This window comes from Pundamilia nyererei, unplaced genomic scaffold (genome assembly GCF_000239375.1).
Source record: "Pundamilia nyererei isolate P.nyererei 1_Seehausen unplaced genomic scaffold, PunNye1.0 scaffold00008, whole genome shotgun sequence".
NCBI classification, from domain to species: Eukaryota; Metazoa; Chordata; class Actinopteri; order Cichliformes; family Cichlidae; genus Pundamilia; species Pundamilia nyererei.
The window spans coordinates 3,846,484-3,873,568 of record NW_005187409.1 but is presented as its reverse complement, the minus strand read 5'-3'; the positions used below and the strand labels follow the sequence as shown (position 1 = coordinate 3,873,568).

Sequence of the window (27,085 nt, the reverse complement as noted above, 5' to 3'; positions counted from 1 at the left end):
AAGCACCTTCAACACAGGCTGAGGAGTGATAATCAAATTCTTTCCTTTAGCTACTTTATGGTACCTTAACACAGACAGTGAGAGCACATGTGATACTTTCAGACTAAAAGATTCCTGAGACTGGGCTGGGTGGACATGGCAGCTCCCACATTAGCCGGCAAAACTAGATAGCTTTTCCTGCATAACTGTGGGCTTAGTCACCTGCACAGGAGCAGGCTAGGCTCTACATGCCTCACAGGAATCAGTGTATATGAGAGGCATTTCTCACGATACTCCTCTGACCATAGCAGGCCTCCAACGTAATAACACTTATATACCTTCTGAGACATCCCGATAAGATCCGAGCTACTTTCAGGAGTAACTTTAATATTCTGATAGTTAAAAACAACTGAAGAGGCGGCTTGGCCGTCAGAACCGAAAGGGTAAAGTGAAATGAATTAATGCTTCAGCAGAAATATGGGGAAGCATTTTTGACTGCGGCGTTGCATCACACGGTCCTTTCACCTTGAGCCCTGCGACTCAATGCATTTATATGAACAGAAGGTTGCCACCTGTTTCAATTCCTAAATGAGCCTCAATCCAGTTTGGCAACTTGCCCAAAGTGTCATAACACAGGTCATCTCAACAAGCTCCCCTGTCAGTCGACATTAAACAAAGTCATTGTCATAGCAGGCATCAAAACAACAACAGGGAACGTCTGTTCATCTTTCTTTAGCTGGTGATGAATAGTGTGAACCCAGTAGCCTGAATTAAATGATGTCACGCGAAATGCTTAGCATAAAAAATAATATTGTAACATGTGATCTATGACATTTATGTCGTGCTGCTACTGTCTAACAGTGTGGCCGATTTTAACAACACGTGTGTTTGGGCTTCATCTTCCCCTGCAGACGAGCTGAGGTTTGTTATGCAATAGTGAGATCTTAGAATTGCATGTTGTGAGTACAAACATGAGTATGTGTGTGTGTGTGTGGGTGGGTGTGCCGACTTTACCTGACATATAGGGAGCGCTTCTCACTAGTGCGCAGGGAGCCTGATCCTGAGCTCATGCTGCTGTTCATCATCTGCTCCCTCAGGTCGTGGATCTTGGACTCAAAGCGACTATACTCTGCGTAGCGAGAAACAAACAAAAACTGTGTCAGCGGCGGGTTCTGGAGAATAAACTTTCCCTTTGAAGTTTTACGGTTAATGCGCTCAAAGTTAACTTGGTGCATTCGATCTTGAGTAAAAAGACCAAACGGGAGCATTGGCCTCTGCCTTCTTGTTTCACTACGGTATAATTGGAGAGCTGTGCCTCAGCCAGCGCTGCAGTGAGCTACAGTAAAGAGAGGAAAGGTTGAGCGAATCCTTAGGCTGATTAATGACCCCAGGAACTGATGGTTTATCACAGATCTGCCTCACACATCCAGTCATCTTTCATGTCAGGTGATTAATTACAGGGATTAATTAGGTTCAACACAGGCTCTTTAGTGTGGTTAAAAAAAGCGAAGGCCTCCAACAATTTCAAATGCATGACCATTTGTCATAGGTGTGTAAATCCAGTTGCTGCTCAGGAGCACAGGGATGATGTATGAATCCACCTGGACCTGCTCATTAAGAAAGCTCTCATTAGCCTGCTGTGCACAGCGAGCTCTGGGGCCGGGCTGCTGGAACGAGCAAGGCCACCGCACCATGCAGCACACTGCCAGATAAACAGAACAGCAGATGCATCCAGAAAAACAAGTAGGCTAAGGTGCTCATGTGATCACACAAAGGATGTGCTGGAGCAGTATAAAGACAGCACTGTGAACAAGCAATTTTGTCATTTAAATGTTTCCTCTACTCCAATGGTTTCATGTCGCACAGCTTGCATATCCTCATGAATGTAGCTGTACGCAACTGAATCAAATTATTACTGCCATGTGATGAGATGGAATATTGCTGTAACGATGACACATCTATGCCCTAATATTAATTAACCTATGAAAGAACCAGCGGAAAAGAATCTCATCCAAATTTATTCCACATATCGAGTTGACTGGCATGCCCGCAGGGGTACCTCACAGCTTAATCATCAATAGCTGGCAACACTTCCTGCAATTTGAACAACAAGAGATCAAAGTCCATATTCTGTCAAACAAGCCTGGAAGCAGCCTTGAAAAACAAACACCTACGCCTACAAAGATGATTTAGTTAGTCCAAGCTCGCGGGAAAAATTCTGAGCAGGTGCAAAAACAAGCTTCAGGTTGCTGATCTATAACCCCCTGCCGAAACCAAAAGGATTTTCAAAGCAAACATGGATCCGGCCCAGGCCCGGTGACAGCGCTCCACCCTGATCTCTGCTCAAAGGGTTAACGATACAACAGAGTGACGCTGCAAGGTGAGGTAACCAGACACCGCCTGACTGCCTGTAACCAACAGCAACAGTGTAGCACTCCTAGAACAGGGACAGCGCACACGGAAACAGCCATTCAGACTAGTCCACTTGGCTTTCAGGCACAGGAGAGAGGAGAGAAAAGCAGCACAAGAAGCTGCAGCTTGGGGAAGGAGGGGCCGAGGGAGAAGACAAAGAGTAGCTAAATACAGAGAGACCTGCTTTACAATGCCACCAACCTGAGAACTGTACCAGCAACTCAGGGCAAGTGCACATTAGACAAAGCTAAACGATTAGCTTGATCAAATTCCTAACAGCAAAATGATTCATTTAAGTTCAGTGAGCACTGAAGAGGAGCAGAACTACAATCAGTTTTAAGCCTCTGGGGGAAGATGGGGTGGGAACTATAAGATAACTACAATTTGCTGGCACACCTTCTTGATAATGGTGACACCAGAATACATGAATTCTGCAGTAAATCGGTGTACAGCACAACCCAGTGACTGTAACTGACAGGGGAAAGAAAAACACTAGCTATAATCAACTTGTGCAAAAAAACTAATTTCCGGCAATTTTGGAGTCAGGTCATATAAAACAATAAGGGAAGTTTAACCTGGTACACATTTGAAAGAGAACCTATTAGCTCCTATTTTAACCTCCAGCAGAATGATTCACGAGCCTTTAGATTGGCTGCCCCTCGCTAACAGAAGGTCTAAACAGACAGTGGGCGGGGCTTCAGTGCTCATAGCCAGAGCTGTAGGTATGAGACCATCATAACAGGAATATCTGCTTTCACTGACATCAAAGCAAAGTCATAGAAAAAAAAACATGGAATCAAGAGTTTCGATGTGTTGGCCTCTACTCCTGTTTATTAAGAGCACTGACCATTAATATCAGCATACCTTTTATATGTAAAATAAGGAAAAGCATTATAGCTCCCCCTTTAAAACAAACAAACAAAAAGAGCAGGCTGTGATGGTGCTGAATGAAGGTCACAAACCTTCCACAACATCACCACAGGAGAACACCACCACTGTAGTGAAACCTCAGCCCTGTATTGATCGTTAGTCCTGCCTGAAATACCAAGCACGTGGAGCTACAGTAACGCAAACAAATCTTTCATCAGCGCGGCTTGACAGTCTGGATATCAGATGAAAATCTAATACAAATGAGAACAAGCTCAAATCTCCCATAACAACAGCATTTAAGCATGTGATCACTCACAAGTAGAGATGCAAATCAAAGCAATTTATAACTGTGTGCTAGCCATGTTAATAATCAGCCCAAGAGACAGTCTACCCACATGTTTTAGGGGGGAGGGGGTTAAAATGTTACCTTGATGTCATCATGTCAAGGTAATTTGAGCAGTAGAAATCAATCCGGTATTTGACTAAGGCATTAAATAAACACCTGTAAACTGTAAAAGCAACTGAGTCACAAGCTTAAAAAAAAATAATAATGTCATCACTCAAAATAGCTTCTCCTGCTGTTTCTCGGACACGTGCTATTTAACAAATGACCGACAAAGCATAAAAGAAAAAACAAGAGCTCTTTCATTTCCACTGGCTACATCAAACATTACCAAAGAAACAATCTGCAGCCTCTCTAACAGGAAATACTTTCAGAAAAACAGAAACAATCCACAATTATCTGATAAGACTCTTCATTTAAGAACAGCTATATCTGTCCGGTTAAGAACAAGTCAGGTTATTGATTGAGACATTCAAGACCAGCCCAGCTCTTGCAGGGGATCAATCCAACATAAATCATTCAGTGACATCTCTGCTCACAAGCCCATCTTTAGCCCAAAATTATAAATGTTAAATCCTGGTTTCTTAAAGCGATTAATACTCATGAGGTAGCCTGTATTTTTAGGAGTGACCCACAGGGGAAAAATAGATTAAAAAAAAGAGAGACACAGCTAATAGAAACTGGGACTATTCTGCACCTCTCACTCCCACTGCGTGTCCTCATTAGTCGAACAGCTTTTTTATTTTGGGGGACGGTCGCTTCGCTTTTGATCCAGTTATGCAACACAGCAAGCATGTACTTGTAATGTGAGTGTGCGTTATGTTGACAGGAATAGTCGGGCCAGTGAACGCGCACGCCCCCTTTCCCCGATATTACAGCGTGGAAGGTACATGTAGACCCTGCCTAAAATTTTCCTACAAAAGCCCATAATGCACACTTGTGAGTTTAAATGAGGGTGCTCGGAGGGTAACATTTCCTTCACGGCCCTCCTCCCACTCCTTAAATGCAAAGATTCTGGAGTAATTACACTCATTGATGTCGGGGCAGGGCAGCAGTGTGTGGATATACACCCTTCACTTCCATCGCTTAATGTGAGTTAAAGGCCTGGCAGTGCTCCAGAAAGCCACTGAGAGTTGGGGGCCCTCCCACCACAGCTTGTGTGCCCCATTGTGGCTTCTTGTAGTTTCAGTGTTGGCCTTCGATCACAGGCCCATGGATGCTCAGGCCCCAGCACCACAGAGTATACTCCAGGCATTTTGCCTGGCACAGACTAGCTCTCACTCTCTCCACTTCCCCCCCAGATTGACTGTCCTTGTACTGCTCACTGGGGGTTCCTCCTGCTCCAAACTCAAATGAACATCATGTCTCACACACATACACATACACACCCCCCTTTAGGATGCCAGCAGAATTACTGAAAACAGATCTCAGGTCACCAGAGGGGATACAGGAAGTCAATCATTTGCCAGCACTCGACTTGTTCGTTTGGAGTAGTTTAAAACTGTATACAAACAGATAATTGTCTATCACTGAGTCACAAAGGGGGCACAGAACTGAAAGCAAGATTTGGTATGAAAAACAAAGCTTCTTCTCTTCTAACCACATCATTATTCAAGAAGCTGCCTGAATGACCCGACATGCGAGACAACATAAACTCACAGGGAAGAAACCCAACACCGCACTTTTATCGGTTTTTGATCTCAGTCTGAGCTTTTCATAGACTTTAACCCCAATCTAACTCACAGATCCCACTCCGACTCGGTTTCAGTGGCCTTGGAGAGTTACTGGACAGTTCAGGCTGATGTTTTATTGAAAGACAACGAAGTATGGAGCGAGCATGCTACGACTTATGCCCCGTCACATTCCTGTCATAGTCCAACCTGAAAAGACATATAGACATAAAGCTCGCAATATCCTCCCCATTGTTGCTGCAGTATGAAGTGCAGCCTGTTCAAGTACACTTACAGAGAATGACTGAAGCACTAAGAAATACAGCCACAATCAAAGCTTTAATTCAGCATTAAAAAGAAGGAGTGGTGCCATTTTTTTTGAATCGTCTGCTAATGTTGGAAATAAGGGCAACACGTGAATTCTGCTTTTGTCAGCTTGGAAAAGGGACCTCTGGTCAGAAAGTCGTAATGCGCAGGTGAAGTCGCAAAACTGACACACACACCTGTTTGACCACACCTCTGTGCCCCCACCTATAGGTTTAGGTTACATAAGAACAGTAAAGCAAATGCTGGATGAAATCTCTCTTTGGGGTATTAATTACAACCTAAAGCGACTTCACCTACCTCCAAGTAGGTTTTACATGGAGTAAAAAGCGGTGAAAAGTCGTCAATGGAGTCCAGGTAATGGCAGCAGTTTAGCGTAGACATACTTATGTTAACCACAGTATGGGTGAGGCGATCACATGTTTGCCACTGTAACGAATTCATCTTAAGACTGATATTAATGAGAGCAGGTATAATATCGCACCAAGGCTTCCTCGTGGCTTATGAATGAAGAGCTCACACTTTACTTTGTCCTTCAGGAGTCAAAGTACAGGCGAAGAGCAGCAAACTACGGGCCGTACTGGCAACCAACACAAACATGTTCTACAATGTAACTCACTCTCTTTGTTCGCTTTTCAACCCCGTCGGTGTTTGCCGACACCTTCGACCTTCGTCTCACCTTCGCTGGAGAAAACTCTGGCTATAATCTCGCTGTGGCTGCCGGTAGTTTCTTCATCCAGCCATTAGGGAGTTCATGCGGCTTCTGCTCTTCTGCTGTTGTATCCAAGCCCATCCCCCATCATCGCCCGTACTGGCTGGTAGACATAAAAGTTTGCCGCTTTCCACCTCTTCACTTCGGGTGCGTTAAAGGTTTCCCCCCCTCTGGTGTCGAAATGGAAGCGGAGCTAGCAACTTTCCGCTTAGTCGCCTCTTTCCATCGCTGTGCGGGTCTGTGTGTACAGACAGCCCAGAGTTTGAACAGGGAAGGACAACAGCGGTTTCGTTTGCCCGCCTTGCAGTTGGCTCAACACTTCGGGCTGCTGCTGCCACAAGAGCCGCCCCCGACCGAATACTCGCTGAAAGCCGGCCTATCCGCTGCGCTGCCCTCGTTTGCAGCACGATCTGAGTGCGCATGGGCCGCGGCACCAGGTAAACCCGATTGCACCATTAAATAGATATTTAATCAACATTGTTATAAAGCTGGGCTTGCGAGAGACATGTAGAAAAAGAACCAAAACACACGAAGCCGAGATATCGTGATTTTCGCTAAATGCTGTGAGTCTCAAAACAATCGTTCCTACATTTCCCACAATGCAATCCTCCAGTGCACTAGAAGAGGAGGTGGGAAAGTACAAGACATGCCTGGACCACAGGAAATCGGAATATTTGAAAAGAAATAAACATAATGGAAGAAACATTATGGCACATCTTTACGCTGCACCACAACTGAAACATTTTATATTGAATAACTGTTTTGCAAAACAAATGTTTAGACTCCTTACTACAGCACAAGTCACAAGCTTTTTAAGACTTTAAAGACTTTAACTGATCAAGCACACACATCCATACATATGCAATAATACTAAGTGCAATAATCCTTTCTGTCATCGTTGTATTTTTACTCAGTTTATTTGTATTTGTATTCTATTTTTATCTTATTGTATATTTATTTTATTCTACTGTATATAGTATTTTTTTATTCTATTCTGTACAGTTGTGTACTGTATTTATTCTTATTGTATTCTAATTTTTGCCTCATAACTTTTGCACTGTCCACTTCCTGCTGTGACAAAACAAATTTCCCACGTGTGGGACTAATAAAGGTTATCTTATCTTTTCTTAAGCTTAATCCTTAAATTAAAGTAAAACAAAAAGGGAAAAAAAAAGGAAAAAAAGAAAAAGGAAAAAGGAAAAAAGGAAAAAAAATTAAAGTAAAACATCTCATGGTACAATATAATTATAATTATTCATTCTTTGTGTATCACTTTGATGTTCCTACGGGAGCTGATTATCTATAATACCACATAATAAAATTTATTAGCACATTTAAATTTTATAATCTGCAAAATAATAATTACCAAAGAGAAAGTAGCAATATTTGCATCCACATTAAAGTGCAGTAAGTGGTTGAATTACCTTCTAAAACTGGTTGCTCTCATAAAGTGGAGTTGAACATTATCAGATTACAAGTACTGTAGTTCAGGGGCTGGATTAGCTCACTGGATACAGCAAGTGAGTGTTATGCTGTAAGGCTATTGCAGAGGCCATGCCCTATATTGGTCTTTCTCTCAGCTTTCCTGTCATCTCTTCACTGTCGCACCACAAAACAGACTAAAACAAAAGACCCCAACATGTATTCAAATCAGTACTCTAGTTCAATTGCATTAGCGAGGACCGCCAATCATGATATCAAAGGTTTAGGGGAGGAATATTTATACTGGATCTTGCTACAAGGCTGCAACTTTTTTCTAATTGGCTGGTGCTATCAAACAGAAGGTTTGAACAGCAGGTGGATGGGGTTTCTGTGCTCACAGCGAGAGCTGTTTGCCCGAGATGACCTTATCAAGGATATCCGCCCTCTGAACTTTAGAGCGGTCGAATGTTTGAGCTCTCCAGTCACGGTTAAGGATACAAATATTTGCACTTATGGTGCCTTGATTTCATTTTATTTTTTAATTAGTCATTTCACATAAATAAGCACATTGCATTTGACTTAATATAAACTCCGAGGCATCACCATTTTCACAGGAATAGGAGCAAGATAACCTGAATGACTTATTTGATTTCAATGTAAGCCCCGTCTTGGTACAATGACATATTCACACATTACATGAGATTGTAGGGTCTTACCTTCAGGCCTGTATTGAGCAATGATGGTAACGGTCTGCCCAGCTCTCTTCAGTGCTGCAGCTGCCTGCTCATGTGTGGCATTCCTTAGATTCACACCATTCACCTGTTTAAAAATTAAATAAATACAATTTTAAAAAGCAAAAAGGGGACATTTGGTAAGAAAACTGGTTAGATTTTTAAGATGGCTGGAATCATGTGATCCTTGAGACCTATACAGAAAAACAAATGTAGCAATGCTCAAAATAGATGGTTTCAAGACTTACTAATAATAAACCGAGTTACTCAATAAAATTAGTAAACAAGTATGAAAATGTACAATTTTTTAATGATGTCAGCTGATGAGTCATTAGTTATCTTTTCTGACTGACTCATTTTTTCCATACATGATGTAATATGCTGCCAGATTAAAAGCAAGCTGAAAATAAACCAGTCAAACACAGACTTCAGGGCAGAGGGCAGCTAAGCTCCCTAAGAGTCCATTTGGATTTAATGTCTTGCTCAAGGACATTTGTGAGGCAGATATTTGCTGGCTTTCTAAACAGAGTCCCTCCTTAATGTTATCATCATTATTCTGACAGCAGGAGTTTGCTGAAAACCCCTCTGCTTCAGACTTGTTTTAGTTGTTGACGTGGGTAAACAGAAAGCTTGAAGCTAAAAATACTAACTGAGAGAATCCTGTCGCCCCTCCTCAGCTCCCCGCTCAGGTCAGCCGGGCCTCCAGCCAGGATGAAGGAGACGAAGATCCCTTCTCCATCCTCCCCGCCAACAATGTTGAAGCCCAGACCAGTAGAGCCCTTGTGTAGCACCACCTTCCTTGGCTCTCTGTCAAATAGAGTGGCGGTGTCAGGGTGAAGGGTGGGACATAGAGTGTATAAAAAGAGGCCAAATTTAAAAGAGACGTGGCCAAAACTGGAATAGAATTAGCATGAACAGAGAGTACAGAGACTAGTTTGTTATGTCAATGATCCCAAAATGTCAAGTGTGTCCAGTTTAGGCAGCTACATGCAGCAGGCCTGCAGATGGTTTATTGTAGGCTCACTCTGTTTATATACTTGAATCTGAGAACTTTAAATAGAACATTTAAACGATTTATGTTCAGGACACCACTCGCTGGTAGAAAACGATGATTAACCATATAATAACCATGCATAAAAACCATGCACAACACTGTTAACTCATTACAATAAAACAAGCAGGAACATGATTGGGTCCAAATGCCTGTTATCTATTGGCTACATCTTATGGAAATGTACACACGTGTCAACACTTAAACACCCACTCGTATCAATGTACAATGAGCCGCCTCCTGCTCGACAGACCTGCTGAAGCTCTGCTTTAGCTTTACCCACTATGACTCATCCTCCAGGAGGCTATTCAGACCGCCTCAGTTTTAAGATGCTAGAGAGGCCAAACCGCTGCTACGGTCCAGGCAAAAGCCCTCTGAGAACACACTTCACACAAATGCAAACACACCCACACACACTCTAGGAAGCCCAACAGTCGACTCTCTCTCACTCTTTCACGCACACATGCCGCGCACGCACGCTCGCGCAGATTTTCTATACAGATGAACACATAAACACACATGCATGCACGCAAAATGCAGTTTCCTTTCTCAACAGAAAACACTGCATGGTTCCCATTAGTGGTTTTCTCTCGCAGTACTCAGCCTGCGGTCGACAGGAACAATTCCTGCTCCATCCCTAATGGCTGCGCTCAAAGTCGCTGCTAAGACCATTTTCCCATTGATGGCAGCAGAGGCAGCATTCCAGACTTTCAGAATCATACCCATGAGCAACTGGAAAAATGCTGGAGACTCCTGGATAGTAACATCGTGCTTAAAGAAAGACTGCTATGCATTTTAAATGAAGTGAACTTTGCAGAGATGCTAAGAGCATCACACAAGATAGATCAATATCCATATAGTAGACTCCTTACAAGCAATGTGCTTACAAAAAAAGATTCTGGTAAAGAGATTATATGACTGTGCTGATGAGACTCATAACATAGCTAATTCTAAAAGGCTGTGGATAAAACTTGGAGCATAATGTAGCAAAGTGATAATTGCCTTTGAATATGCTAAAACAACTCACTCGCCTTCACACAAGTCAAGCCTAAAATAACCAGCTAAGCTAATTCATCTCAGCTTGACAAGGCACACAGATCTCCATGGTTACCTGAGGATCCAGAGCCGGTGCTTACTTCTGAAAGAGCATTTCCTAACTGTGCGTTCAGGCAGGCTCCTCACCAGCGACATGGAAGATGAGATGTTGACCGTGAACATGTTCGCTATGCCACATTGCTCAGCTCAGCGCAGCATTACTCCCCGACCCCTCTTCCTGTCTGGCCTTCCGCAGTGAAGTGGAATACAGAATTAGAAACTCCTGGGATCTGGGCCTTGTGTTCCCTATCTCATTCTTGTGTGATGTGATGGGAAACAGCTCCTCTTCGGGCTGTGACAGTTGCTCGCTCCCTATCACTAGTAAGGCAACACATTTAACCCTAGCAGTCCTAAGCAAACAAAAAAACCTCTTCCATTCTACAGGAAGAAGCAAAAACCAAAACCAAACACTCTTGTCTCGCACCTGGAATAATTTGGATGGACTAGAGATTGTCCACGTTTGATCCTCTTTCAAGCAATCCCCTCGTTTCTGCTGTGATGCTCTTGAAGGTTCGGCCCCCCTCCAGTCCAGCACACCAGCATTCCTGTCTGTCAGCCTGGCCCTCTGGACACTAGGCAGATATATTCCCAGAAGCTCCTTGCTAATTTGTCAGAGTAAACCAAAGAGGAGCTCATGGACTGACTTTCATGACTTTTAGGCCTTTGATTTGACGCCCTCATAGTCTGTGGAAGACTTTTGACAGGTGCTTTTCTTAACAGTTGCTGCTGCTGCCCTCCAAGGAGGTATGTGTGTGTGCTTGTGTGTGTTGCTTGTCCATAGGATGTGAAGTGCTTGGTCAGTTACATGGAAAATGGGAGTGAATTCCTACATTTTAAAAATGCAGGGATCAAGTCCTCCCTTTCTATCACAAGACCTGCTCCCCCCATCCCATCCCAACTCCCTCCCACCCCTCCGCCTTTTTCATCCATGCCAGGAATGTAAACAGGTATTGAGCAGCAAAAACCCTCTTGTCTCTGCCCAGCGGTTTCTTTAATTCAGAAACCACCCTCCCCTCCCCTCCCCTCGCTATATTATCCCTCTGTGCTTCACTTTTCTGGCTGAGGCGGTTGCAGTGCAGTCCTAAAGCTCTGAATGGATATCTGGGCTGCAGGGTTCAGCAGGTCATGCTGCCCTGAACTCAGCCAAGTAATTGGCTCTGCTTGGCTGATTAATGGTGGACACTGCAGATGGATGCCATTTTCTCCACAGACAGACACTACCTATTGCAGCACTTTATCTCTCCCCATCTCCAAAACAGATTACATCAGCGAGTGTTCACGGGGACGCACCATCTTCCCTCTTCTTTTTCATTGTCTAAATTTTACCCATAGATTTTTCAGTGTCCACCCCCTTCTTTTTCGGGGGCTGCTCTTTTCCTTTAATTTGACAGGAAAATATTTATTCATTGCTAAGGTGATAGACTGTTCATTCTCCGTGCTTCTCACCGTGACTAAGAATAAAATCTGAGTAATAAATGAATAACACCTAAGTTGGGAACTCAGCTGAATCTGCTGTGGTTCTTTTAATTCTAAACCCTTCATTTAACTCGCAAACTAAAGGTCATTGTGTTATCCAGATTCTTGAAGAAAACAAAACAGTCAAAGGTTGTGTTTCCATGTGTGCAAGAGACACATAATGTTACTGATTAGCTCAGCTGCTTCGACAGTACTAAGGCTTCTGTATTTACACAGGCTGTGACTAAACAAAGAGGCCGAAGCAGGAGGCATTGTTGCATACAGTACGGGGAAAACATGCAAACTAAAAGTGAGAATGCATTTCAAAATCATGCCATAAAGTTTTTGTTTCCTTATTAACTTTACACAGAAGTCCTTAAGCTGAAAAACTAAATCAAAATATTTGGTGGGACTATAGCACCAATTCTCCTAGGTACACTTGCACATACTTTTTCAATGTTCTTTCAGCAACTTTGAAAACTTTCTTGCAGTTTTGTGTATTTAGACTGTCTTAGTGCCTTCTGTCTCTTCGTGTGATCCCAGACTGACTCAATGATGTTGAGAACAGGGCTTTGTCAGGCCACGCCATCTGTTACAGGACTCCTTGTTCTTCTTGTTGCTGAAGATGCTTTTTTCCCCCTTTTCTTGTTAATATTACTCTCACTTTATGTTTGGCGTCTTTATCAAAATGTAGGATAAATTTAGTGTTGATCAAATGCCTCTAAACATGTAAAATGCCTAAAATGTTTGCACAGTAATTTGCATCTGCAGTAAAGCCTGACAGGGCTAGTAGAGGGTTGTTGCTTGTTTAGTCATCTTGCGCCCTGTCAAGACTGCATGCAGATGTATGTTTACACCAAACATGCATACTAATCTTTTCTTGAGTCCATTGTGGACGGAAACAAGGATTTAAAGGATCGTCTGATTACACCATATAATATAACATATCTCCAGAAAGGGGGGTAATATCAGATGGAGAAGGGGGTGTCGGGGACGTGTCTGCGATGACACCACTGAGGGGGATGTGCAGATGGGCAGAAGGCCGATATAAGCTCTGACTCATTCCTCACAACAAGTCTGCTCTACTTCTGTGGAAGCCTGTGCCTACTATAGCATCCATCTAAAATAACCCTTCGTGTTTGGAGCCAATGAGGAAGCTTTGGGGATTGGAAAGAGGTGTCTGTCCTGTGCCCAATGGAGTAGAATGACGAGAATGATGAGATCGAGTGGTTTGTCACTCATGATGTCCTCAGAGAAAATGGCTTTTGATTCTGATACCCAAATGCATGCACGGTCACCATATGCTGGCTGCTCTCACTTGCACAGTTGGCTTACAAAGTGTCCGGTGTTCTTGATCGATATGCACAGGTATGGCATGTGTCAGTGTCATAATTGCATGCTGCACTTTAAGCATGGCACGCGTGTGTTCGTGTGTGACAGCACACTGTGAGCAAACATGTCAGCGTACAGTAAGCATGTGTGATTGGTGCTGGCAGTACGGGTGATGAGAGGGGTAAGACCTGAGTGCATGGCCTGGTTTTCCCAGCGTGCATATGAATCATGACAGCTGCAGCACTGTCTGCTGCCCTGTACAGGATCAGGCTCTCTGTTTACATTTACATACATAGAGAAGCAGGCAAAATATTTCACCGCTCCTGTCATCCACACTAGCCTTCAGTTCGACCCTTCCTTTCAAACACCACATTTACCACAAGCATTTAGTTAGAGTAGGACTACAGTCACTCTCCTTTGCACTCACTGCAAGGCATATATGTTACACAATAAAGGTAAATTACATAAAAACAATGGTTTACACACAGACATCAGTGCAGTCATCCATGAAGTGATGGAAAATGGACAAAACTGTGGCTGTAGAAACAAATAAAAAGAAAAACATTCAATTAAATCAAACACCAGGAGGCCTTTTGCAAATTTGATAATGCCAAACAGAAAAAACCCCAAATGCAAGCCATAAATAATATGTATATTATGTCTTCAGCAGTAAGCACTAGCCAAAGTAGCTTTGGCTGGAGATATAGGCTTAGTTTTATCAATGCCTCCTGACAGATGGAATTGAGCAGCTTGTGGGAGCGTGAAGCCCTTTCGGCTGCACTCCTGCGGTGATGTGTTTGTGAAGAGCAGGTACGACTCCATTTTAAACTGCGGTGAACAAAGCACTACTGTTTGAGATTCGCACATATGAGCAAATTAGCAGGAAATCAAATATTGACCGAATGGGAGTAGGCCGTTTAAAATATGAAAAGCACAAAAAAAGCGGCAACGAAAAAAAAAAGAGAAAAAAAAAATGAAACAAAGGGCAATAACTATTGAGATTTTCTTTTCACTTGTTCTCTACTCAGTGTTCTGTCGATGCTTGTTTCTTGTGAAGTTGTGAAAGATAAAGTAGTGGTTCCAAATAAACTGAAAGAGCCTCAGCAAAAATTTACATGCAGACAGAAAACGAAAAGAATTCTCAACATAAATATCGCCTGCCTCGCCCTCCAGCTCTCCTTTCCTCCCTCCTCCCTTGGTTAATCTTAATCTTCTCTACTGCTATTTATGTGCACAGATGTGGCCCAACACACTACTGGTAATCCTGATGGGTTATATGCCCTGGCATTTTTCTAAGTGCCGAGCTACAGAGAGGAGGGTTAGCTAAGCAAGGTATGATGGACTAGGTTAGTACCTGCCAGAGAAGGGGAGTGGACCTTGGCACAAGGGAGCAGGGGAAGGACAGAAGCCTCTGTAGAGGGCCTGGGGCACCTTGCTGTCCCCAGGTTTGTGGATGACACTGTAAATAGGTTCAGCCCTGCTGTGGGGTACAGGAATCACAGTGAACGGGACAAGTGTAGGACACAAATAAAGCACACATACCAACAAAGATGCGACAAAATGCACATACAAGTCATGTAGACAGCTTGTACAAGGACATTACAAGGCGACGTAACACTCGGCCAGTAAGACAGCACACATAGACACCCGCATGCAATCACACAGACACACACACACACACACACACACACAGAGGGAATACAGCCTCTTCCCTAGAGCTGTGGGTTAAGCTGACTCAAAGCCTCATGGGACACTCCAATCAACCCTCTATGAATGCTACTTCTGATCCAGTACTTGGATAGGAGGTCAAAGGGTAACACACGCTCGTAACAAGTATAAGATGTGACAAAAGACTTCTCTCAGCACACAGCTGCCACACACTGTCCAGCTATTAAGTAGTATGCACCATCGGGGCCTCGATGAGATGAAAACTGCAAGCTAAGCAGATTCTTTTGTTAATCAAACACTATAAGCTACTGTAAACAGGTGTATCCTTGAAGCCACCACAACAACGCTTGTACAAAAGCAACAAAATAGAGGCTACTGGGAACAAAATACGGTCCATGTTAAATTAAAATAGTTACATAATTTATAACCGTGTTTCTTTAATACAACTACACCAGCGAATACCAAAAAAGGCCAACAGCTGATCTCCACCAACAACCTGTGCTAAGACTTAGCCAAAGCTACGCTTATACAGCCTTATGAATGTCAGGTTATGGAGGAGGATCATTCATGGAAGAAGCCGGTCTTTAACGTACCTCGTGAAGTCTTCCTCCCCCATCATGTGGCGTGGAACGGGCGAGTACCTGGACGGGGTGACTTGGGGTGGCGGGTACACTGGCTTGGGTTCCATTCCCCCCATGTAGTTGTGGCTGACGTGGTTGTCCACCATGGTGGGGAAGGCTGGAGGGAGGGCCAGGCCAGTAGGGGGAAAGAAAGAATGATTACAACACCTGTGCAACAGGAGAACTGCACAAAACATAACTGCATAAAGCTGGTTAATCAGATATTACCAGCTCCTAAACGACAGCTTCATTACCATACCAAGACACTGCTTTATAATGATAATATTCACCCAAATATAAATATGATTTTTGTGTCTCTGTGTGAACCAAAGTGGGAACACAATGAAATAAACTGGGGAAAAAAGAATCCATGAGCAGATTAGAATACTTACTGTTATCTTGTTTTTTAGCTCCATATATTTATTACTGGACTCTTACTAGACTGGCTTTGCATGATTCACAGCTCAAAATAATCCCCTTGTTAAGTATCTTTTACTGGAGCCAATCACTTCACCCATGGTCTAAAAAGAGCTTCTCATAAAGCCAGCTTTCTTCTGATTGGCTGTCCCTTGCAAACACAAGGTCAAAAAGGTAGGTTAGTGATGCTGCTCAACCCATAGCCAGAGTTGTGTGTTTAAAATGACCATAATTAAGATGTCCTCTTTCTATATGTATGAGGAAAAATCATAATTGATTTACCTTCTGGGAATGTACAGTACAACCACAGATTAGGGGACCCATGTAAAAGGGAATAATCCTTCTCTACATAACTCTTTATATCCATCTCTCTGGAGTACAGCTTATCGATATAAGACAGTTTGAATTATATACGCCTCCAAACAAGTTTTTCTAACTTCTCTGTTTCTTTATAACTTGTCTGATCATCTGACTGCTTGTATTTCTGACCACATCTAACTTCTTATTAACTTCTTTCCTGCATTCCCAAAGCTTAGCAATTAACTTGGTGAGAACGATGATATTATTAGGAGTAGAAATAGTGGCCAAAACCACAAAAATAGGACCCAGGTTTTCCTTTAAAGTACCACTGGGACATTTTTTATAAGCTGGCTCGCTTTTTTATGCGCACAATGTAATCTATTGTTTCTGCTATATGTCTGTTGCAAAATGGGGAACTACCACTGACTAATATGTGAAGGCATGTGCCACATTTTTCTAAAAAACTGTTTCCTTGTGCATGCACATAGCAGACAGATCACACACATGAACAAGCCTCTTCTTCTGAATTTACAGTTTTAGCGTTAGCCGAGCGTGATAAAGCAAGTGAACTACTTCACTTGCAAATCCAGAACCACATCTAGATTCAAGGGTTAGTTAACTTAAACGCAGACGACTTCAAACATTCGGAACTTACAAAACCTTCGATAGCCCCATCTAATACTAAATCACTGTTGTGTGGAAATTTGAGATGCTGCAGCTCAAGATCGTGGGCTCTCATGAGCAGGTGGGATGTGAGAAACCATCCACACTCAGTGGGAGGCAGAGAACTGTGCTTGTTGTTGCTGTGGGAAGGATTGTGTGTCTGTGTGCGCGTGTGTTTGTGTGCACGAGCGTTCACTACATACACTATGTGGGTGTCTGGGCATAGCAGTTTTGGGGAGAGAACAGTGAACCAACAGAAAAATTCAGAAAACATCGCTGGTAAAGATGAAACTTTAAAAAAAAAAATCATATAAAAAAATTACTCTTTACCTTACATCTCTAATTTTGGAGCTTGCTGATTATTGATTAGCAAATTTGCACTTATAGTACGACTACAAGAACAGGAAGAGGTAGATACGTACTGCTGGAGTAGTCTGGTGGGGCATACATGTCGTTCAAATGCACAGGTCCCGGCTTGGCCACCTTGAGGTAAACCATATCGGAGGTGTTCTTCAGCGCAGCTACTGCCTCCTCATGACGCACATCCTGTAGCACGATGTTGTTCACCTGAATGCGACGATAGTCCAGAAATCAGAAGAGGGGGAAGAAAAAAAAAATCTTTGTATCAACACCTGAAAGCCTTGTGTCTCCTGCTGCACTGTGACAACATCACGCATCACAGCAGTCATCACACCAGCCAACACAATAATGAATCATAGCTTGAAGGTATTATGAGATTTCAGTACATTTCAACAGCAAAGTGAAAGGTTGGTGTGCCGTGCAGTGATAACAGAGGTCAAAAGCAGTAGGTAGAGGTTTGAAGGATGCTCTGTATCTCTCTTTACTGTTTCTCTTTTAAGATTCAGGTCCCAGGAAATATGCTGCCAGTCAAAAGTTATTCCAGCAGTTTGGTAACATTAAACCAATGTGCTCACTTGCAATAATGCAATAGAGAACAGGAAATAATGCCATGTTTCTTGATCAGTCTATGATCTGTAGCAGCATGCCACAGTGCCACCAGATCTGCATTTTAACTACTGATGTCTTTGAGTTGACATTTTTCTTTTGTGTGCATTTCTTTCAAAGGCCAATTTTCTGCCTTGCCTGCAACTTCTTCAAAATGCAGCAGCACAGCTTGTTTAAGCAGACGTCACCCCAAATCCTATGTTTTAAAAGTGATTTTAAGATTTTACTTTTCAGTTTTAAACCACATCTAGGTCTCACCCCTAGCTACGCTGCAGAAATGTTGCAGCTTTAGATCCTCAGGTGGGGCCCTTCTGGCTGTTTCAAAGTCGAGGCTTAAATCTAAAGGTGACTTTGGGTTTCCCATCAGGGCCCCTCTGATTCAGAACAACCTTCCTGAAGAGAAGAGGTTTGTAGAATGTGGGACTTCTGAATGTCTATAGACTTTATCTGATGTCTTTTTAAAATCTTGTTTTTCAATTTCATTTTCTTTGTAAATATGATCTAAATTTTCTTGTTGTTGTCTCAACCTTGCTTTAATTTCATTCAGCTTTGTTTACTATGAGTAACACCACGTCTTATACCTCAGTATCCTGCTTCTTGTGTTTGTCAAACCATTCTTTCCCTTTTTATTTTGTGAAAAACTTCTTCTTCTTATTAATGTTAGTAGTAGTAGTATTTACTAAAAAGACAAAAGCTAGGCTACAGAAGCCTAATCACTTGTCCAATCTGAGAAAAAAAGGTCATGAATGTTACAAAGGTGTTAGAGAATTTCGTAAAATATATTGTGTTTGTATTTAAATAATGATTAATGACAGCTCAGTGATGAGTGCAGCGATAATTACTTGGACTTTTACTCATGAATGCTGATTAACGATAGTTTTTTTTGAAAAATATCTGCCTTTATCAAATATTTCTCTCTCATGCCCAGCTGAGGGGCTGCTTTATTGCCCCAATTCGTGACTGTGTTATTTTTCTTATAAATTATTCTAAGTGCTAATAATGTTGTCACATTTAGCTTAAAGTCACAGGATGTGACACCTAAGTAAATAATGTGATGCACCTAACATCTGAGCACTCAGTCAACCCAGTATATTTTAGTGCCATGCAAGAAGTATTTTCCATCTTCCTAATTTCTTTATTTTTAAAAAAAAAAAATATTTGTTACACAAACATAATCAGTTTTTTTCTCGCCAGCCCACAGAATATATGTTGGGAATCCTGAAGATGCTTCTGACAAATTTGAGACGAGCCTTTATCTTCTTTTCGGTCAGAAGTGGCTTTTGCCTTGGAACATGGAGGCCATATCTGTTGCTTTTTGAACAAACAAAGCTTACTTTGTCTTCGGGTTCTGTTTAAGTGGTTTCTTGATTTAAGAGGTCTGGCAGTAATCAGGGCTGGGTGTGGATAGTAATGTGATTAATGCGATTACTCAGTTAATTCGTGATTTAACAAGAGGGTGGCAATTCCTATTTCCCACAGGACCAGGTAGGTTTGGATTACTTTTTCCCTTAAAAAATGAAATCATCACTTAAAAACTACATTTTGTATTTACTCTGGTTATCTTTGTTTAATATTAGAATTATCTTGATTATGTAAAACAAGTAACTATGACAAATATGTAAAAAAAAAACCCTAAAAAAATCATAAAAGGGACAATTTTTTTCATAGTACTGTACTTGTCCGGTTATAGAAATAGCTTTATAGAATGACTGCAAGGAAAATGCTAAATATCTGTTTAACTTGCAAGTGAACCACATGAATAGCTAATGAATTCATTTGGATTCGAGTGTCAGATATGCGAGTGAGTCAGAGGAAGGTGCAGGCTCCTACAGCGAGCAGCCGGTCTCCGGTTTGCAGTCGTCCATCTTTTTGAGCAGCGCCACCTTCTATAATCTTGGTAATATAGATGCTGTTGTCTCCTGGGATATGTTGATTCCCAATCCCTCCAGCAATGCTGAATCCCAGTCCTAGGTGAATAACAAAGACAGCCAGTGCTTTAACAAAAGGATCACCCCAGACTGCATGCTTTCATTCCAGGTCCTATTTGTAAGATTATGTTATTTATTACCTTTTAAGCAGCACTGCAATCACTTTCAAAAAGAATATGTTAACACTGACTCTAACCTTTGGGCCCTTTCAGCAGGTTGACCTCCAGAATAGTCTCAGGTGGGGCCTGTCTCCGTCGAACCAATAACCTCACCACTGGTCCTGCCTCTTTCAAGGCTTCCACCGCCCGGCTGTGAACCACCTCAGACACATCGACATCATTCACACGCAGCACGCAGTCGTTAACCCTGTGAAAGAAAAGGTTTAAATGTCACATGTAAAGTGCATGGAGTTCTGTGGAGTTTACTGACTGCATAAAAAAGGGAGACCCAAGCAAAGCCAGTATAATCAGAAACCTCAAAAGAACATGAAAAAGAACTTCCATATCATAATTTCTGCATGTTTCAGGCTTTGGTCTTCCAGTGAATCATAAGTCTGAGGAAGCACACAGAGCCTGGGGGCAGAGGGCTGTAGAAACTCTGCCTCCCACACAGCGCTGCCTGGCGGGACGCAATGTTGGTGAGCGTTAAAGATGAGAGTAGAGAGGTTAGAATAGAGAGAGTATAGAGGATGTAGTGGAGCTTAGTAAGAGTTGAAGAAATAGGAGGCAGCAGGAGGAAGACGGTAACTTACCCCAGCCGCCCATCCATAGCAGCTGCTCCTCCTGGGATGATCTTGGTGATGAAGATCCCTGGATCATCAGGAATGTGGGGATTGTCTATTCCTCCAGCAATGCTGAAGCCCAGACCAGAGTTCCCCTGAAAATAGGTTATGATTAACATTTTCAACATGATACGATAAACAGCAAACAAAGTAAGCTCAAGGTTAGTGCAATTTATCTCTTTTAGTGTATTTAAATCATGTGATAGATGCAAAATGATCCAGAGATTTCTCCAGGCACTTCCTCATGCCCGTTTCTGTGGAGGCTCGTGTGTGTGACCGCACGTCCCCACGTGTGACAAATTGAAATGCCATTAGAAGAGGGAGCATGTACTCTATGAGCCCACAGAGAGATATCTGTGTATGAAGTACATTAAAAATCTGGGGTAAAGATGAGCTCAGAGTCATCATTTCGGTTGCCTGATACAATGCTTCTCACTCTCTGCAGGAGATGGATACTGCCACCTCCTGCCGTCCCTGTCCCTGAAACGACAGAGGACCCATTTTGATCCAGCGGGACCAGGCACACTGCTGCATCTGACAGCCATGGCCACAGAGACAGGCAGCAAACAAGACAGCTGAGAAAAGACTTCGCTTTATTATTTTCTATAATTAATGAGCAACAGTCGCAACAAATTAGGACAGAGGGAGGCTGAGGCCTCCCAGTGTGCTGCTCTGGAGCCAAGAGGAGTACACTGGGCCTTACCACCAAAAGTTACACACCCACAGACCTTTTAAAGTGTGTCTGTGCATAGTTTATTTAAGCTTTCTACATGGAGAAATGCCACTTAGAGCGGAAGGGGCAAAGAAATATGCTGCATCTACCGTGGGTGGAATAATGAGAGCAGAAATGTACAGTATAGCTCTGCCAGTAAACCTGAGCCACCGCTGACAAGTGCAGCGGTGGCTGCTAAACAATTGCACAGGAAGGTGCTTTACATTTCTGGCGTCTGCTGATGACATGTGTATCAGGATTATGTAAAAAGCCATGCCTAGCTGGCGTTAATGTGGGTCACATAGGACATCACACTTACGACGTTGCTAATGCAGTGAGAAAACGCCTGTCTTCACTTGCATAAAATTTTATATAAATTAACAATCATTAAGATTTGTCTTTGGTATTCATTTAGACTGAGCTGCTTACCACCACCTAGTGGGGAGAAATCCATCAATCATCAGAATGAGGATACTGTGGGAAAAAATGCATCCACGATGTGTAAAACTTACCCTCTCCAAAATGATCTCTTCATATTTATACATCCCATCACTTCCATTAACCTGCCAAAAACAAAACACAAAAAATGAACAGCATGGTTAGTGACACCTCTGAAGACAAAGTATGTAGTTTGCCAACACGTAAGAAAAATGGGACGTGTACAAATGCTTCGGCAAAATCCTTCATTGTATGTCCAAAAATGAGAAAAAGATCAGACTGAATACGAGAAACCCAGTAAATCGGGATTAGTGTCAAAATATGGCTTTACTATATATATGAAAACCGCCACACATTCCTTAATGCTGTAAATGAGAGGTGCATTTCTTTCTTAAAATGCAAACGCTGTAAGAATACATGCGCAACTGCAGAATGCACAATCCCAACAAACGGGCAGAGTCAATAGGAAAATGGATGTCGGTCCACATGGCAAACAGCATGTTGCTGCCAGGAGGAGGCCTTTTCATCCACACACACTCGCAAACATACAAACATGTTCATGCACTGACACAGGAAGTGTGAATGAGAGGGATATATACTGTAACAGACAACGAGAACAGATACTTACATAAGGGCCTGCATCTAGTGAGTCTGCGTTGACAATGATGGGGGGAGGGTTGGCCTGTGAATATGAAGAGATACACATTATCTCAGTGTGTGAGGCTGGCAGCACGCAGACGTAATGCGGTACACACACTATCGCTTGGGAGCAAAATGAACGGATGCCACAGGAACAGGCAGTGAGTCTCCTTGGGAGTGAGACTGGGGAGAGAGATGAGGGTGGGGTGGGAGGGGTTGAAAGGGGGGTGTGAGGACTGAGAATGAGGACTGGGGCAGTGAGACTGCTGCTTATTAACCGTCACAGCCAGACATCCTGCGGTCACCTCATAAAACAAACCAGCTTGTGTTCCAGCTGTTGGCACAATACGTTTATCCCACATCTACTTCCACATAAGGAAAGCACGGAGCATCGTCTAGAAAAATGCATGAATTTTGGCTTAGTGCGCTACAAGGTTTATGGAATTACACACTCTACACAGTAATCTCCTCTCACGTCTGTTATTCTACATGCAAACAGGTAGTTTTTTAATCTCTCTTTATGCAAAATATCTGTCTGTCGCACTTGTTTAGTGAACAGAAAATAACTGGTGCTTGGTCTGAAATAAACAGCTCATTTAAACGCATCATGATGCCAATTTTTTAATAAACTTTTTCACCTTTTTCAGTTGTCCGGACGCAACAGTTTAACAGCAAAACAGACAGAGAGGTCAGTAACTGCTTGTTGCAGGGTTACTGTCAAAAGTTAAGGGTCAAACAATTCTTGAGTACTATGATGGGTTGAATTAGCTCAAAATATAATGAATACAGACTCTAAAAGCTATTTTAGATTTCTTGGTAATAATTTTTAGGGAAATTGTTTATTCTCTTGTTTTTGTTTCCGTTAAGGCTTTAAAAAAAGCTCAAATGTACAATAGGGAGCACGTCTTCCCAGCGGAAATATCAAAAGCAGCATTTAAAAAGCAAAACTCAAACAAGATTAAGTTTCACAGTCCAATTAACCTCCCAGCTCAGCTCTATTGTGCCACCTGGTGTTTCTTTGCCCACTTCAGGCATGCAGAGTGAAGTTTGATGGAGGGGGTTTGTGTTGGAGCAGCCGATGGCCATCCTTTACTTCTACTGATTTGATTGACTTGTGTGCGTGAGGGGGATGCAGACAGCGGTGCATGCAGGGCCTTATACTACCAGGTCCAGCACTGAGGAGAAAATCCTTAGCTGTCTGTCCTAACACTAACCTTGCCAACCTCTCCCAATCTCACCCTATCACCTTACAGTGTACAGTGTTTAAGCAGCTGAGTTTGACTGATTCTGAAGACGTACATATTACACATCGCCTATCATACATCTTTTCAATCTGAACTGTGTTACTGTGCCATTTCCACTTTATAATTTATAACTACCTGGAGTGATGCTGCTCTACTGCTCTACAATATGAGCACATATACACAGATGTACATGATATATAATTAGATATAAGGAAAGGAAATTCAGGAATCTGGGATTTGGTTTGATAAAATGAAACTATATAAATTATTTTTTCAGTTAACTTCAGTTTGTCACATTCATGATATAAAAATCCACTTTTACTTGCTCCATTGAACAGTTACCATCAATTATTTACAAAGGCATGGATATTAAAGGGACACACGCGGGATGAATGGTAGAACAAGATGAACATTTTTATATTGTCTTACTGTTTATATATATCTACTATATTTCTTAGCAGGTCCTCAGCTGTCTGGGGTGATACGCATTTTATTGTCAAGTCCTTGAATATACACTCACTCACACTTTATTAGGTACACATTGCTAGTACTGGGTTGGACCCCCTTTTCCCTTCAGAACTGCCTTAACTGATCATGGCATAGATTCAACAGGGTGCTGCAGACATGATATCATCACATATTTGCAGCATGTTTGTTATCTGCACAGCCATTGTATAAATATCCCGTTCTAGCACATCCCAAAGATGATCTACTGGACTGATATCTGATGGCTAAAAGCGGTTATCAGTAGATTGGTGCATAATTGTGGTCGGAAAGTGGTGGATATGGCCACAACAATACGTAGGTAGGCTGTGGTGTTTAGATAACTCAGTTGTTATTGAGGGGCCCAAAGAATACCCACCAACAACAACCTAAACTGTTGATACAAGGGACGATGGATCCACGCTTTTATATTGACTGAACCTAATTCTGAAACTGCCATCTTAAGTGCAGCAGAAATAGTCCACTTTTGGTGACTTGTTGCATTAGTACTTTAAGACTGTGGCCTTCTTCTGCTACAAGATGAGACGTTTATTCAGATATGCTCTTCTGCATTTCTTGGTTGTAAAAACTGGTTATTTTAGTTGCTGTTGCCTTCCTAAGACCTCGAAGCAGTCTCCTCTGACCTCTGGGATCAACAAGGCATTGTTGATTGCCCGAGAACTGCTACTCACTGGATATTTTCTCTTTTTACAGACTGTTTTCTGCAAATCTTAGAGATGGTTGTGGAGAAAAATACCAGTAGATCAGCGGTTTCTGAAATGCTCTGGCTCCAAAAAGCATGCCATGTTCAAGTAACGTAAATCACCTTTCTCCCTCATTCTGATGATCACTTTAAACTTTAAAAGGTCGTCCTAACCATGCCTACATGCCTAAATGCACTGGGTTTATGGGTTGATAGTTGCGGTGTAGATATTTGTGGTGATGAGCAGTTGAACAGGTGTACCAAGTGAAGTGGCAGGTGAGTGTACATCATGCTAATAAAGACATTTACTGTAAGATGTTAATCTACTTGAACAGCATTAAACAGGCCTCTGATTCAGGGTTTTCAATCAAGCTGCTTGTGGCTGCAACACATCTGTGTCTACAAAACAGTGGCTTGACACACACTCTTGACAAAAGAGTTCATCCTTTGATCAAAAGCGCCTTGCAAGATATGCATAATTTCATTCACACTTCTCAGTGTCAAGTTCCCTGGTAATGAAGGTAGGTCTCCAGACAAAGAGGAGCTGTAGTTTTAACCTGCTCCACTCAGTAATGATGTGCTATGACTCTGGACAGCTGTGGCCCTCCTCCTCCTCGTCCTCCCTCCCAGTCAGCACAATTGGGCCGTCGCTGTTATCTGCATATGGACTAACAGATGCTCACGTCTGTGCTTGTGTTTGCACATTTCTCATGAACGGCTTGAACTTTCCCTTCCCTTCATCTTAGACCCCAACTCAACAGAAGATTTTGGTGGTGAAAGCATGTTTTATGTCAGTGGCAGTCTACTGTGAATGAAAACCATGAAACCGCAGTTGACGAAACACAGCCTGGGGGCACCTCGGGGGAATACACTGGCTACTGTTGTCCCTTGGTGACTGACAGACTAAGCTACTGAATCCACTACTGAGACCACATGTGAACACACCTGTTACAGTATAATGCCTCCAGTGCTTATCGTAAGTAACACAGAAAACTAATGCTTCCCGAGGGGATCACCAAACCTACAACTCCGGCTGAAAGACAATAAACCTATCAGTGGTAAAAAATACAGCAGCATTATCCTGGCCTGGGATTGCTGCGTAATCCCTCTATCTGAATCTCGCATAACAAGCAAACAAAAAGGAATAATGGAAGATAATCTCACCCCGAGTTTGTTTAACATTTAGCAATTTACCCAGGTAACTTGGATTGGACTGGATTACTGCCCCGCCTCCCCCTGTGGACAACCTGCTCTCACCTCTATGCTAACCTCACGCACAGGAAACAAAACAGCTGGTTAAAGAAATCCGACCATAAAAGAGGATTAAAATACATAGCAGAGGTAGCATATAGCACTACCTGTGCTGTAATAGCCCCTTTAGAAGAACGACGTCTTACAGTATCTGGATTTTCCTACTGTGAGATGTAAGTTGAAAATCACACAAGTGAAGCGAAAATTCTGACTTTCTATGTCTATGCCTCTCCAAACACTCAGTGAGTCTCCTTTACACTGTAAAATCCACTCAATGTCTGAATTTTGCAGAAGAAATTTACATGGCAGCCACATTGGAGTTTTGTCTCGATCTATTATCTGGATAATTACATCCAATCCACGGGCATCTGCGTGTACACCTGGTACAATAAGCACTCTAATTATCACAATTCTTCCCACATGGGCAGTGTATTTTGTGTTTTTTTGTTAATAAACATCATTCTCCAGGTAAAAAGGAAACAACGGCATGATTGGTTTATTTTAATAATTTTTGTCGAAAAGCGGAACTTGCTAGTCGTAAGAGGTCATGTGAGGTGACCTTTTAACTTCCCGGGCAGATTGTTTTTTAATAATGTGCCCACAGCAGATGGCATTCACAGCTGGCTGGGGTCCAATCACATCGCAAGCCAGTTGATCTGATCACAGAGCTTTCAGTGAGCATTTGCACCTTTCATTTAAAAGTGCTTTTTCTCATCTAGAAAAGACACTTTGACGGTGGTCACATTAGAGTCGGGTTTCAACAAAAGCTCATTAAGGTGTATGAGTACGACTGCAAAGGACTTTTAACTCCAGACTTTAATCATTTATACAAACAGTTGCTGTTCTTTACATGTGTCCATTTACAGTGGTAAGTTC

At 42.4% G+C, this 27,085-nt stretch overlaps 1 protein-coding gene across 14 annotated transcripts in view; it reads right to left on the bottom strand.

Annotated features, from left to right (window-relative positions):
* dlg3 (discs, large homolog 3 (Drosophila)) overlaps positions 1–27,085 on the bottom strand; it is a 79,188-nt gene that overhangs the window by 6,812 nt on the left and 45,291 nt on the right. For 7 of the 14 annotated variants that reach the window (XM_013908146.1, XM_013908137.1, XM_005723003.2 and 4 more), the window contains 10 exons: positions 22,518–22,571; positions 21,964–22,014; positions 20,710–20,834; positions 20,155–20,324; positions 19,861–19,997; positions 17,487–17,631; positions 15,658–15,820; positions 9,114–9,270; positions 8,449–8,551; positions 994–1,108 (listed from right to left, as the gene is read on the bottom strand). In XM_013908146.1, the coding sequence (XP_013763600.1) occupies positions 994–1,108; positions 8,449–8,551; positions 9,114–9,270; positions 15,658–15,820; positions 17,487–17,631; positions 19,861–19,997; positions 20,155–20,324; positions 20,710–20,834; positions 21,964–22,014; positions 22,518–22,571 (1,220 nt within the window). The remainder of the gene's footprint in view (positions 1–993; positions 1,109–8,448; positions 8,552–9,113; positions 9,271–15,657; positions 15,821–17,486; positions 17,632–19,860; positions 19,998–20,154; positions 20,325–20,709; positions 20,835–21,963; positions 22,015–22,517; positions 22,572–27,085) is intronic. The other 7 variants (XM_013908142.1, XM_005723009.2, XM_013908152.1 and 4 more) reach the window with 3 other exon arrangements.